This window comes from Polyergus mexicanus, unplaced genomic scaffold (genome assembly GCF_030449975.1).
Source record: "Polyergus mexicanus isolate NDT 795.1 unplaced genomic scaffold, iyPolMexi1.0 SCAF_23, whole genome shotgun sequence".
NCBI lineage: Eukaryota > Metazoa > Arthropoda > Insecta > Hymenoptera > Formicidae > Polyergus > Polyergus mexicanus.
The window spans coordinates 5,208,623-5,222,957 of record NW_027223343.1 but is presented as its reverse complement, the minus strand read 5'-3'; the positions used below and the strand labels follow the sequence as shown (position 1 = coordinate 5,222,957).

The following is a 14,335-nucleotide window of genomic DNA, read 5'->3' as shown; positions in this document are numbered from 1 at the left end:
TTTTCCTCTCATTTTCTTAAATTTTTTGTCAATATTTTGCGATATACGTAGGAATAAGGATTGGAAAATTGAGAAAATAGACATCACTCTTATCTCGATTTTAAGAGTCATGATATAATTCAAAATCTAGGTAATTTCCAGAAAATCACATTAAATTTAAAAACTTAATAGTTTTATAAATTATAATAATAAAATTTTTTGAAAGAGAAGGAAAGAGAGACTGTTTCTTCTCATTTTTTAACTGAAGACAGATTCCGCGAGTTTATTCTGCAGACGTGTGACAATCTTGTTAGATATAAGAAAACATAATGAGAATCTATTGTTTATCGAGCATATTTATTATGATCTCTAACGTAAATAGCACTATAATAATTTTCGCTCGAGGCTAATTGACAAACTTGTAATAAAATAAATGTATTGAAATAGAGAACTAGTTAGATTACAGTATGCTATTGAGGAATGTAAGCGCAATTAATTACCTTTACATTTGTTTGTATTTTTGTCTAAAATTGCCTTGGTGGAAGTTATAGTTCCATACCTGTAAAAATATCAGATTTTGATGTAACATATTTATATTAACCTGATTGTTATTATTAGTATCGTGATAATATATTTGTATTTTAAAGACAAGCATCGATAATTATTAATAAAATATACACTCTAATAGTTGTACAATTTTACAATGGTTATGTACAATCGAATAAATCATAATTATTAATAATACATTAACTTATGTTGGCAGCGTAAGCAGTGGTATCAACGCAGAGTACTGACATAAATCTACGATCACGTGGCATTACATATGCCACGTATAAGAAAGAAATATATATAATATAACACCACTTACTGAGAACACATATTAACGAGATCTTTGTCAGTCGTATTCTGATTGAGGCCACGGATGTATAGATTTGTTTTGGACAGCTGCTCCGTCTGTTGACCCTGCATAGCGTTGTTGCTGAGACTCGTGCTTATTGTCCCACTTTGGCTGCCAGTGGCACTACTAGAGCTGCTGTTAGTGTTCGCCGGAGATGAAGCTGTAGGCACCCGCTGTCCACCATACTGCAAACACATCATTAATAATCAAGTAACTCGAGATACTCGAAAAGAGTCAAAGGCAATTGATTTTATACCGAGTATCTCGCTTCATTACCAGGTCGACTCTCGACTATCGATATAAAATATATTATCTCAAATTTGTAATCTAGCACGATAAGTCAATTATCTCTACGAAGTTAACATCCCATTTTTAAATTTCGATAGTTGGCTAAAATATCTCTAAAAAATATATATCTTATTAGATATAAAGCACGAAAAATGGGTTATACAACCCATATCTAAACCAATTATATCTTATATCCAAACAATAACAATCTGTATAATCTATCCTACCTTCTCGTTTACACGACACGAATATTACACTACATTTATTAAAACGATCCATCTTCTACCTTCTCGCAACGTTTACGCAACCACCGCGCGACAATAATCTCGTATGCGTTCACCATCACGTGAGATAAAATCATACGACTATTGCTCGATATCGCGATAAGGATCGAAGATGGAAGAGAGTACGCTGGCGAACGAATATATGCTTACCGTCGCATGCTGCGCGTACGTAGCGGTGACGAAGGGATTCGCGGATGCCGGCAGCTGTTGAGGACCACCGGCGACCGCGACGGCCGCCGCGGCCGCGCTCGGGTGTCGCGTGTAAGGCGGGTAAGCGGCCGCTGCCGCTGCCGCTGCGGCTGCGTGAGACGGCGCCGTGCTCCAGGTGGCCGCGCCGGCACCGCTACCACCGCCTCCGCTCGCACGATACTGCACCGGATTGCCGCCCCGCGGTCCGCCGCCCGTGTTGCCCTTTAATCCGGCGTTACCCGCGCCGGTCGCGGGTCCTACGCCGACGCTACCAGTATTGGCGGCGCCGCCGCCGCCACCGGTACCACCGCCGCCTCCGCCGGCGCCGCCCGCGTTACCGTTGTTGGCGCCTACGTATGTCGGCCTCGGTCCGTTTGTATTCTGGAAATGGGAAAAATTTCAATTAGATGGAAACCTATTTTCATTCATTATTTAGTATTTATTATTATATTATAATTTATTATATATATTATATATAATCAATCATGAAATAATTAATAACAAAAATTTATTAAAAATTAAAAAATTATATATAATATATATATACATATGTATATATTAAAATATTATCTATATAAAAAATATGTATAATTTAAAAAATTATGTATATGTAATATAGATATGATCTCTTTGATGACTTATGCACATCATAAAAAATAGTCATAATCATGAGAAAGATTGTTGTAATAACTTGTAGAATAATGAGTGGGACTTTAAGATTTCAGTTAAATATATCGATTAAAGAGAAAGAATAGGTCTCAAATAATGTATATTATTGTTCTAACAAATTTTTTTGTCACGCAATGCCGCGTACAAAATAAAATACTAACAATGAGAAAAAATTAGTGGACATGAAATCGTGTTGATCTTAATGAAAGGTATCCTCAATTTAGCATTCCGAAAATAATTGTAGCAAATTATCAATGTTAATTAATAATTCAGCGAGCGCATATACAAATGCGAGTGTATTGTTGGATAATAAACATTTTACGTACAAGAAAAAAAGAAAAAAAAAAATAGAAACGATTCAAAAACTGCTGCTTAAAACTAGCTTTTTGATAAGAGTCGCGTACACATGTTTCGTTAATTTCACGTTAAAAAAAAAATTCACGTTTCTAAAAATCCATCTCTCTCCGCTTATATTTGTCAGAATCCAATGTGACTGCAACGAGGAAGGGGGGGGGAGGGGGGGGGGGGGGAGATTTTAATATCGATGCAACCATCGCATCGGCCCCTATCGATTTTCTCGAGCGAAACGGCATACTATTTTAGAAAGCGATCGCGTTTCTCGCCGATCCCCAAGTTTCACGCGCACACATCGTCAAACGTGTACGTCGATAAGAAGAAGAAGAGAGAGAGAGAGAGAGAGAGAGAGAGAGAGAGAGAGAGAGAGAGAGAGAGAGAGAGAGAGAGAGAGAGAGAGAGAGAGAGATCCCACTCGTTATCGTTTATCAGTGACCTCGCGCGGTCACGCCTCTTCGATACGAGAAAGAACGGCCAGCTCTAGTCGGTCGATCTCCAGCGAGGTCTTCACCCCCACCCTCTTCTTCGTTCCATACGTCTTTCTTTCGCGACGGTGCATCAGGATGTATCTTTCTAACGGCATCCAAGACTCTTGAATCAAGAGCGTCTGCGTATCGATCGCGTAACCATCGGCGCGTCGCGCGGTTTTTATCATTTACCACCGCGCAACCTTTAAAAATTTCGAATATATTTATTAACAATTATATATTTACGTAAATAAGCCTCGATTAAGATTCTATCCAGTCTAATCGAAGATTAATTTTACGACTCGTTGATATTTCTCTAGATTTTAATTCATACGAAGTCCTTCAATCGCTTATATTAGATTCGAAAAGCCACGAATATTGCCTAAATATTCGTCGCGAATGATAAAAATTAGATAGACGAGAGAATTCTTCGCGGAAATACCACTTATCGTCGCGCGCGCTCGATTGGGGGACACCCTGTGTGTAAAACGCTCGCTCCGCTGACGCATCGGCCATGCGATAAAACCAGACGGATGATGATTCGGCCATGGTTAGCCATTGACGAGTCGCACGGCATGACGCGGCCATCGGCCAAATAGAAGAGAGAACGAACGAACGTGCGAGAAATGCACGGCCGTGTCGCGATCCGGCCAGAGAGAAGAGCGACCGACCGACCGACCGGATGTCACTTCCTGCTCACCGGCGTCTGCGCATCGTTGTAACGCGAACTCGGTCCGCCCGGCCTTTCGTCCTCGTCTCCTTTTTCGAACTCGTATACCGCGTATTTTAACGATATTCATTACACTAGATTAATATTTTCTAAGAAGGTGGTGTCTCTTTATTCGAACCGTGTAAAAAAAAAAATTCTCTGAAAATTCCTGGATGTTTCAGGTATTTTTATTTAAAATTCCGAGTGGAGAGAGAATATTTCAAAGATCCTTTTTTGCAAATTTTCTAAAATAAAATCTTTTTGTTACGTGCTTTCTAATACTTTTCTGCTAGATTTGCAAATATACTGATAAAAATACTGAATACTTTCGGCAAGATAAACGTGTGTTTCACTTGCATAATATTTTTATTTTGTTATCAATAAAAAAAAATTATAATCAAGAATATGTATTACACATTCAATACTTTGTTAAGGTAAATGTATTGAATATATATATATAAAAAGATAGATACAATGTAAAAAAAAATTATATGAAAGAGACAATTATGAAAAAAAATTCCCCGAATGGCAATAAAAAATTTCCTGAGAATTCCTTTATTTCTCCAGGTACAAGACAAATGCTTGATATTTCCAGGTTTTTCATATTTTTCCAGGGAGTAGAGGCACTCCGTTGTACGAATTTTCTTTCCTCGATTATATAATTTTTTTTAAATAACGTAGAATATTTGCGATATATTTATTAATTATATATAACTTCCCAACTTATATACAACGTGATATTGGAGAAATAGATTTCGCTCTATTATCGTTCGTCATGCAGCAGAGATCCGCGGTCAGTATCAGAGAGACAGAGAGAGAGAGAGAGAGAGAGAGGATGTCTCGGATAACATATAGATTAGTTTCTAACCGAATGAACGCTCTAATGGCGCGTTATTTATGCACTATCGTTTCCGTTTTACAATCTTCCGCACGAAATGCAAATGAGCGAGCGTGTTTATCATATATTATCTAGTATATTATCATAACGCGGCCGTTAATTGGCCGCGCTCTACCTGTATTTTCGCGCTTTCTTCTAAGGACGACGAGAGAGAGAGAGAGAGAGAGAGAGAGAGAGAGAGAAAGAGAGAAATAGATCCAGGATATGCGCCACATACCGGAGAAATGTATCTACGTGCGCGATCTCTCTTTTATTCTCTCTCTCTCTCTTTCTTTTTTTTTTTATTTTGTTATGCTCTATTAGCGAGCGAACACGCGCTCGCGATATCCTGGAATGCGATTTTTCCATCCTTTCTACTATTAATTTGGCGAATTTATCGTCTTGAAAGTCTCGCGTCGCACGATCGATCCCGACCGATTTAAATCCTTAACGATTTTCAATGGATATGTAAATTTATTATAAAGAATGCAATAATGTGTGCGCGCGTAATGTTATTTATCCCCCCTGCTTCGTCGTAGCAGTTTCCAATAATTTGTATGTTAATAAAATTAGAATTTTAATAAAAGAGTCATAATATTAATAAAAATTGTTTTCGAGACAAAATTATTTACGACTTTCTTTAAAAAAAAACAGAAAAAAAAATATATATATATATTTATAAATAAGAAATAATTTAATAGAAATTCCAGATATATTCTACTCAGACATAGATATTGATAAATTTTAATAATCTTCCAATATTCTGTCAATTTTATAACGCTATGTAATCTTAACAATATTTTAATAATCATTCATAATTTTCGGTGCGATACACAAATTATTTCCTAACGTACGTCATTCGCGCGCGCCAATTATATGATAAAAAATTTTTAAAAAGATGTAATCATCGTGCTTGAGATCCTAGATTACTATCTCGGTGAAAATCATCGGAAGATAACATCGGGGACACCCGATGTGTCGCGGGTATCCTTTCAAGGTGAAGAAACGGTATGCGCGGTATGCGAGCGAGGAGGGACACAGATGGGCATGAGCGGGGGATGGAGATTTTTTTTTTTTCCCCAAACCTTAAGCTTAACACGTCCTCTTGAGAAAGTAACTTTCTGAAGTAAAGAGAGCGGAAAAATAAAAGTAGGAGTTAACTTCCCTCGCGCGCGCACGCTGCTAACATTTAATGATTCAAAGTAAATAGAGTGGCCTAATTCCCTATATTTGAATAATCTCTGAGAAGATTTAAACGCGAAATAAAATTAATAGAATTAAATTAAATTTTCAATTGTTACGTATAAGTTCACTTTTCATTTTCATTAACATCAAATTGTTCGCAGGATTTAAATGTTAGATGTCTATCCTTTCGGAAGGCGCGGCGAGCCCGTAATCGAGTCGAGTCGAGCGAGAGAGAGAGAGAGAGAGTGCATCCATCGCCGAGTGCATACATCGCGTATTACATCGTGCTACGATATAGGGGGGAGGGGGGTGGGGTGGAAAACTGTGTACATACATATGTACGTCGCACGCGTTTCGCGAGCGGCGCGTATGGTTTACGTGAGTGCTGGAACAAGCTTAGCTTATGCATGGGGGATGCACGCGACTCGTAGAAGGACGAGGCGAGAAAACACGATGCGTAACGCAACAAAGATAATTCAATGTTATCGACGAAAACGATTAATCTCTGCAATAATTGACGGGAAATTTGTAAAAATATTTGTTTTTTTTTTTTTACTACTTATAAAATTCTTAATTAAAATAATAAAATCGAATTTTATCAAATGCTATCGAGCAATAAATAGATATAAAATAAAAAAATATTTCAAATAATTGATATGAAAATCAATTGGAGAAATTTAAAATTTTAGTACAGCTTTTTAATTAATTAATGATAATAATTGTGATAATTTTAATTGAGATTTTAATTAACTAAAAATCTTGATATTTGTTTTTTTTATCGGTTTTATATTCATTTAAAAGAAACATGAGAAAGTTTTTATTTTAATAATAAAATAAAATAAAATAAAGAATTTATCACGGAAAAATAGAGAACAACGAGATTGGCTGACCGCCTGGGCGTCTCCGATTTGACACCCTTTATCCGAGTTTTGGCTGGCGGTGGATATTATTAGCCACGTCGCGTGTTTCTGTCTCCTTATAGCGCACAAGAAAAACAATGTGCTAGATATAATGGGAAATATAACAGGGTAAAATTTCGAATCTTTTGCGCAAAAATAGAAAATATCATATAAAAATAATTATCACGAATTTGAATTTCGGATTCTGTATCAAGAGGATCACAAAATCGATATAATTGCAATAAATTTATATTTATATATATATATATATATATATATATATATATATATATATATATATATAAAAGAATATTATTATTATTTTTATATATTTATAAATTTAAAAGATAATTTAATGATAATAAATATCTAAAAATAAACGACATGCTTGGGAAAAGAAATACATTTTCTGTTTGGAAAAGAGCTATCGCAAAAATATCATTGAAACCTCCGGAAATGATTTCGAGAACTTCACGAAGATTAATGGGCTTTTGTCCAAGGTATATGGACGTCGTCACGCTTGCAAATTGCAAACGATATAAACTCTCGAAGTACGACTTTATTCATAAGCAATGGCCATTGTGCAAGCTGCATTACTAATAGCGTCACCACTTCCGTTGTCATTGTCGTTACAAATGCTTTTCTCACTGCGATCTGAGACAGCTAAATTCAAAACCTACAGACGCAAATGCGACAGGTGCGCGAGCGCTAAGATTGGTCCGATATTATCATACGGTTAACTGTAGTTACTGCCGTTTCAATAATTATCGCTATTTTTGTTATTATCGTTGTATTTTATTTCAATAACTATAATTACTCTCACTATAGTATCCTTGCATCTTTTAGTTGGGCCATTTCGTTTTATTTAATTTTAAATTATTTTTTTATGTAACATTCCAAAATAAATAAAAAAAGCATGAAAAAATATATATTTTTCTTGCAAATTAGCATCGACTAGACGAGTACATTTAGTTTGTACCATATAATTTTATTAGTACAATTCGGAGAGCTCGATAATTCAATTGATACGTCGCCAATATATCTAGGTTTCAACGACCACTTTATATCTACGTAAAGCGACGATATAAAAGAGAATTTAAGTACTATTATATTTATAAATAATATATAATAAATTAATTATTCGATTACTTATTAAAAATATAGAATAATTTCCATTTAGAAAGTGTCCACATAAAATATGTATTTTTCAAGCATTAATTTACACGATAATCTTCGATTATTATTAATATAAAAAATTTTTCCATAATATATAATTAATATACAATTATTTATATATGAAGGAACATATATATAGCATAAAATTTATACATAGAATGTAATTCCTCTATTATATATTATGAATAAATAGAATTATAAATAAAATATTTCTCTTTTTAGGATATTATTTCTTGCACTTTAGAAATAATTTCGTTAATCGTTAATTCATGTACTGAAAATAATGAAAATATATTATACTAAGAAGTATAGCTAGAAATTATTGTACTTGGATTAATTACTAAGCTATGTTGTTTGAAAATCTATGACGATCTAAAAATATCCTGAATAATATTTTTTTAACGATCAGCTTCCGAAGTTGGAAAATACGCTTTTCTTCGATTACGCGTCATGGATCATGCGGTCATGAGCGTCATGAATCATACCATCACGAATCATCCTACAACAAAGCATTATTATAGACCACTATGTTGATAACGCGTAAATGTTGTCCATTCCAGGAGCACAATAGTATTTAAAAATTATAATTTTTTTTACTAAAATTACTAATATATTTAATTTTATATTAGATAATGGTGTCTCAAAATATATTGTCAAATATTTCAAAATTTTTTTTTTAAATTTGGATTTTTTTTAATAATATACAAGCTAGAAATATAGAAATGCATTTTTGTTTTTATACTATCTAAAAAGATTAATGGATTTTTTTTTTTTACACACTACCATATATTTCTTAATTTTTGATTTTATATTAATTCAATTATAAAATAAATACAATTTTAATTTAAACTTTCAAAACACAAAATAAAGAAATGTCGATATTTCTGTATACAAAAAATATCAATTAGAAAAAAATGTCAGAGTTAAAGAGCACACAATCTTCCTCTAAATATTTTTTAAACATGATTAAAAATAAATTCTTTTAAATAATGTTGCGCTCTTTGTGACAATAACAAAGATCAATATCTGTTAAAATAAAGAAAGAAGAAGTTCAAACTACTATTATCTACAATCAGATAATATCAATATATTCTTGCTTCTCTTATAATAGACAAATTTTACTCTATATGGCGTGGTAAAAAAAAAACAACGTCTTCCTACGTTAAACGATGATGTAATAAAGGTGCATGCCATGCAAACAGACGACAGACCTTGACTACGTGTGTATCTAGGCCGATGGCTATTCTCTCTCTTTTTAACTTCAAGCCTAGGTCGTCTCGGTTTTTATCGCGACATCGAGAGACAAGGGAGAATCATTCAGGTAGAAATCTTCGTATTATCTTCACGAAAGAAATTTTTCTAAAAGCAGATAAATATAGTAAAATTTTTCTCTTATCGGTTCTATTATATCTAAAACGAAATATCTCTTCCTAGAATGCCTCCTCTGCTTTTCTTATTAGACATGATATTTGCCCTTGATTGCCTAGAATATTTTTATTGTTATTGATAATATCGAGGAAAATGTGTAGATAAGATCAACATATCGTAAACTGATTTGATTTGTTTTTCTGCCATGCTATAAATATCAAGAAAATTTTTCCATCGTAATAGAAATAAAGATAAAAAATTTTTGTCATACAAAAAAAGATTAAAATAAAATACCCTGTTAAAAAATTTTGTAGGCTTCTTAAAAGACATGAAAAAGTGACTAATTTTAGTTTCTTTAAAAAAATGCAAAAATCTCAAATCATGCACATCGTCTTTACAAAATGCGTGCTAATATACGATTAATTAATGTATCGCGTCACGATGAAATGATCTCTATTCTCGCAGAAGTGGGACAAAATTTCACCCTGTGATGTATCGTGTGACCGCCGGAGGTTTCGATCCTCCTCCTCACGAGCGTCTTCTAGCGACGACGACGACGACGACGCGTTAGAAAGGCCGCATCGGACGGACGGCCTTGACACCGCCGATCGGCGTCGTCATCGGGTACCGTTGTGCACCGCGTGCCGCCGGCCGGTAAATCTCGTGAATGGCGGGTATCGAGGAGCTGAGACGACGCAACGTGGTCGCCAAAGTACGTAGGCAGAGAGACGGCGAAGTGTTTGCGTTCGCGCGAATTCCAAGGTTCAGTTGCACGCAATGTCTCCCGTGGCGTATCGCAAGAATACAATAATTTCGCGCGGGGATAAATAATTACTACAAATTATCGAATGATCGTTCGCACGTTAAAAAAAAAAAAAAAAAAAAAAAATTAGAAAAATATATTTTTAAATTTACACATGTACAATAATAAGTTTGATGATACTTAAATGGGATGATCTCTCTTGCTATGGGGGGGGGGGGGGGGATTTTGAAGATTCGTACAAGTGTTTCATTAAATGTCTTATTAATTTGTCAAATAAATTTTCTCAAAGTCACGTACGAAAGAAATTTATCCTAACACTTGTCTTTGTGCATAAAAATGTTATATCCTTGAAAATCTTTGGCTATCTAAAAATTCTAAAGCGGGGAGTGTCAAGGATTTGGGACGTCGTTCTCGATAAAACGCCCTCGACTCGCATCAGGCCACGATGCGGAAAAGGGCGACGGACAAGCAGGATTACGTCAAAACTGGGAAGAGGAGGATAGGCGCAGCAAGGATGATATCGATTATCCGCGGTGGCCGACGCTGAAGGGATGCGAGCCCTTCTCCTCCCTTCGATATCGTTAATCTCGTTTTCGCGCGTCTTCCGATTCTCGAAATAATCCTTAGACGAGCGACCGCGAATAGGGTGCGAAGCGAAACCAACGGGATGGGGTGATAATGACGTCAATACGATACCTTCCGGCGCCGGCAGGATTAACTCTTTTTCTGGAAAACGTGATCGAAAAGCTGCTGAAAAAGAGCTATCCCCGATCTTCAACCTTCTGTCTATTTATTATTCTTATTACGTGTTGATGTTTACATTTAATATTAATATTCTCTCTCTCTCTCTCTCTCTCTCTCTCTCTCTCTCTCTCTCATATATGTATATAATATATGTATATATTTGTACAATTTTTTAATATTTGTATTTATTCAAATAGCGATTTCCTTTTACGTGATCATTAATTATTTTGTAATTAATTATTGTAGTTAGACGATAAATATTGAAATGCTGCAATTGCTGGTGTATAATCAATGAATTAATTTAATGAGCTTTCTTGGGAGCAATGACCAAGTGGAGACATTCGATAGCCAGAGTACGGCTTCGGTTTTGTTTTCATCACGATGGCCATGGCAAAAAACTTGGCCGCAAAAACGAAGAAAAAAAATAAAAAGTTCTGCGGTACGTGACGAGTCTTGCTCGCTTCGAGAAACGACTAGGATGCATCGTAACTGTCAAAATAAACTTCAACACCTGAGCGCTATCAAGTCTGCATTAACCGTCTGTATTAACTTACATACGAACATTAATAAAACAAAATTAAAAAAAAAAAAAAATTTGGAGCTATCTAATTATTATCGTAAAAAAATATGAGATTATATAAAACTAAAATAAAAAATAATTACATATATGAAATTAAAAGAGAAAGAGAGGGAAAATATTAAATGTTTTCGATATTAAAAATATTAAATTAAATATTAAATGAATGTTAAATAAATATTAAATGTTAATTATTAAAAAAATTAAAATTAAATATTAACAAAAAAAGTTTTACAAGAAAACAGAGAGAAAATACGAAAAGCTCACGCGTCGAATCCTTTCATTCCAAAATTAATACAATTCAATATTAATTTTCAAATTTTTTTAGAGAAAAATGTAAATCATAATTCTTTCTTAATCTTTCTTTTGTCATATCTTACACGTAATATAAAACGATCATACAGTGATATTGTTTTCAATCTTGTTATTTCCAATTTATACAATTCGATTTTATAAGACTATAAGATGCAATCAAATATTGTGATGCACACAATAATGATTAAATGGCTGACTTGAGGATTTTGTGATTAAATGTTTAACATGCAGATTAAAGTACCAAATGGTGGCTACTTTTCTTCTAGCTGATTAATCTCCACAATTTTATCACTTATTATAATACAATATTCAGTTCGACAAAAAAAAAAAAAAAAAAAAAAAAAAATTTACATGTGCTCGGATTAAATTCATCGAATATGGCAAAATTGAAAGCATAAATTTTCTCAAATTATGCACAATAGAAGAGATTGTACAAAAACGGTAATAAATTAGACAATGAATTTTTTTTACTTAAAAAATTATTATGGAATAAAAATTATTTTAAAAAATGGAGAAATAAATTTTAGAAAAATATATTCAAACTGAACAAATTGAAAAATTTCTAACGACGAGAATCACGGCTCTATTAACGCGCCAACGTCACTTATCATCGTCGGTTATTGACAACGCGATAACGTATATGACGGTCTTGAGGCGCGATAAACTGAAAAAAAGTACAAAGAAAAATTTGACAGATAATGCGTCCCGCTATGTTGACAAATACAATACTTTGAAAAGACATTAACTTGTCGTAATTTTACATTAACTTTATCGTTGGGCGTTCTTTCGAACTCGAAGAAAATCCGTGTGCGAATTCATTTTCCATTGTTCTCTAACACGTTTATGTTTCTTGAAACGCGATTCTATTATCAGCGTTCCTCTTCGATAAGGACAAAAAAAAAAGCGATAAAAAAGCAGGAAAATATAGGAATTTCAGGCTGATACGTGACATAAGCAATCTTATCGGAGTGTTCTCTGATGTCGAGATTCTGGTGATAATAATTGTCTGCTGTGAATTTAAAAAGCGGAAAGAATTAATAATGTTCTTTTCGATTCTTTCTTTTCTCGTACATAATCTGATAATTAAATTCGTAGACTTCAATGCAAATGCGTTCTAAATTAATGGCAGATTAATTATCGTTTGTAAAAATAAAAAAAAAATCTTTTCTTTATCCGAGAAGCATTCTTGAAATTCGTTGATTAAAAAATATACAGGATAGATCTGTTATGTGATTATCGCGGAGCCTCTTAAATTCACATTCACATATACATTACGTAGCGCAAGATGCATGTCCGACATGTACCGGCAATGCGATGCTGATTAACTATCGGGTATAACCTCGTTGCAATTAACGCACGATCTGAAAATTCAATTATGAACGAGCGAGGTGCGAAAGAATTTAATTAACCGGTAACGACGCATTCGCGTTTTTTTTTTTCCGTTTCTCACGAGAGATCATTATTCGAGATAAAAGTTCGTGATATTAATCTACAAAAGCAAGTTCCACTGATATATTCATAGAATTATGTTTACACATCATTATCTATTTTCAATATATATTTATGATATTATATTAATAATTAGGATTTTTTTTTTTTTTTATAATGTGAATATTATAATTTTCTCTTTCCTTTTATTATATTTATTCCTTTAAACACGTATCTCTCTCGCATTATTTTCAACACCGTTGAATTATATTTATCTAAATGGATACTTAAAGATTAGAACTCTTAATACGTGTGACACGGTTATAAGAAATAATGACGTGAGCATAAAGTTACTCGTACATATAAGAGAATCGCGCCCAATTATCGCACGGCAGAAACGGCGTATTTTTATGCGCTCATAAAAGAGATCTAAATCGGTACAGCTCGTCGCGAAAAACGAACAGCTGTTTTCTACGATGACTGTTCTCAACAGATGACGGCGGAGTTGCTTGAACTCCGTTCATCGCACGCGATAACCTTTTCATCGGCGACGACCACGACTGTATTTAAGTGAGGAGTAAAACGCGGTGACACAATGTATTTAGCGTAAAATATAAATCGATATAAAATACATTCGATAAACGGAATGTATAAACTCTATTGGTCTTTATTAAATATGATAAGATATTGACGTCGTTTTCCTGACATATATTAGTGTCATTATTTAATAAAGAAAGAGAGACTTCGATGAGAGTGAATTTAATAATAATAGAGAATAATTATAAATGTTTAAATTTTATCATCGGAGGTTCAATTATATTTTGAATAACTCAAAAATGTGTGTTTAAAAAGAATCTGTAAATTCCTAGAAACTTTTCTCCTCGACATCGGTCACACGGATCTTAGGATTCTCCTTTGGGTCAGGAGGAATGGCGAACTCGTGCTCATCGAATTTCTAGCATTCGGCTCTTCTCAGGTTCCGAGCTAAAATTAGCACACACACGGAGAGAACGCTGTTGCAACTTGCAACACATTACTATCCGCCACCGAATTTCTACTCTAACATAGGCCACATACCTTTCTAAAGACAACCTTTTCGATATATCGTCTTGCTCACTTCATCCTGACTAATGTCATTTTGTAATTACTTCGTTATACAGATATTG

General features: G+C 34.1%; 1 protein-coding gene across 10 annotated transcripts in view; it reads right to left on the bottom strand.

Annotated features, from left to right (window-relative positions):
- Shep (alan shepard) overlaps nucleotides 1–14,335 on the bottom strand; it is a 33,155-nt gene that overhangs the window by 14,535 nt on the left and 4,285 nt on the right. For all 10 annotated transcript variants that reach the window (XM_070313178.1, XM_070313183.1, XM_070313184.1 and 7 more), the window contains exons 3-5: nucleotides 1,600–2,019; nucleotides 848–1,062; nucleotides 480–538 (exon numbers count right to left, since the gene is read on the bottom strand). In XM_070313178.1, the coding sequence (XP_070169279.1) occupies nucleotides 480–538; nucleotides 848–1,062; nucleotides 1,600–2,019 (694 nt within the window). The remainder of the gene's footprint in view (nucleotides 1–479; nucleotides 539–847; nucleotides 1,063–1,599; nucleotides 2,020–14,335) is intronic.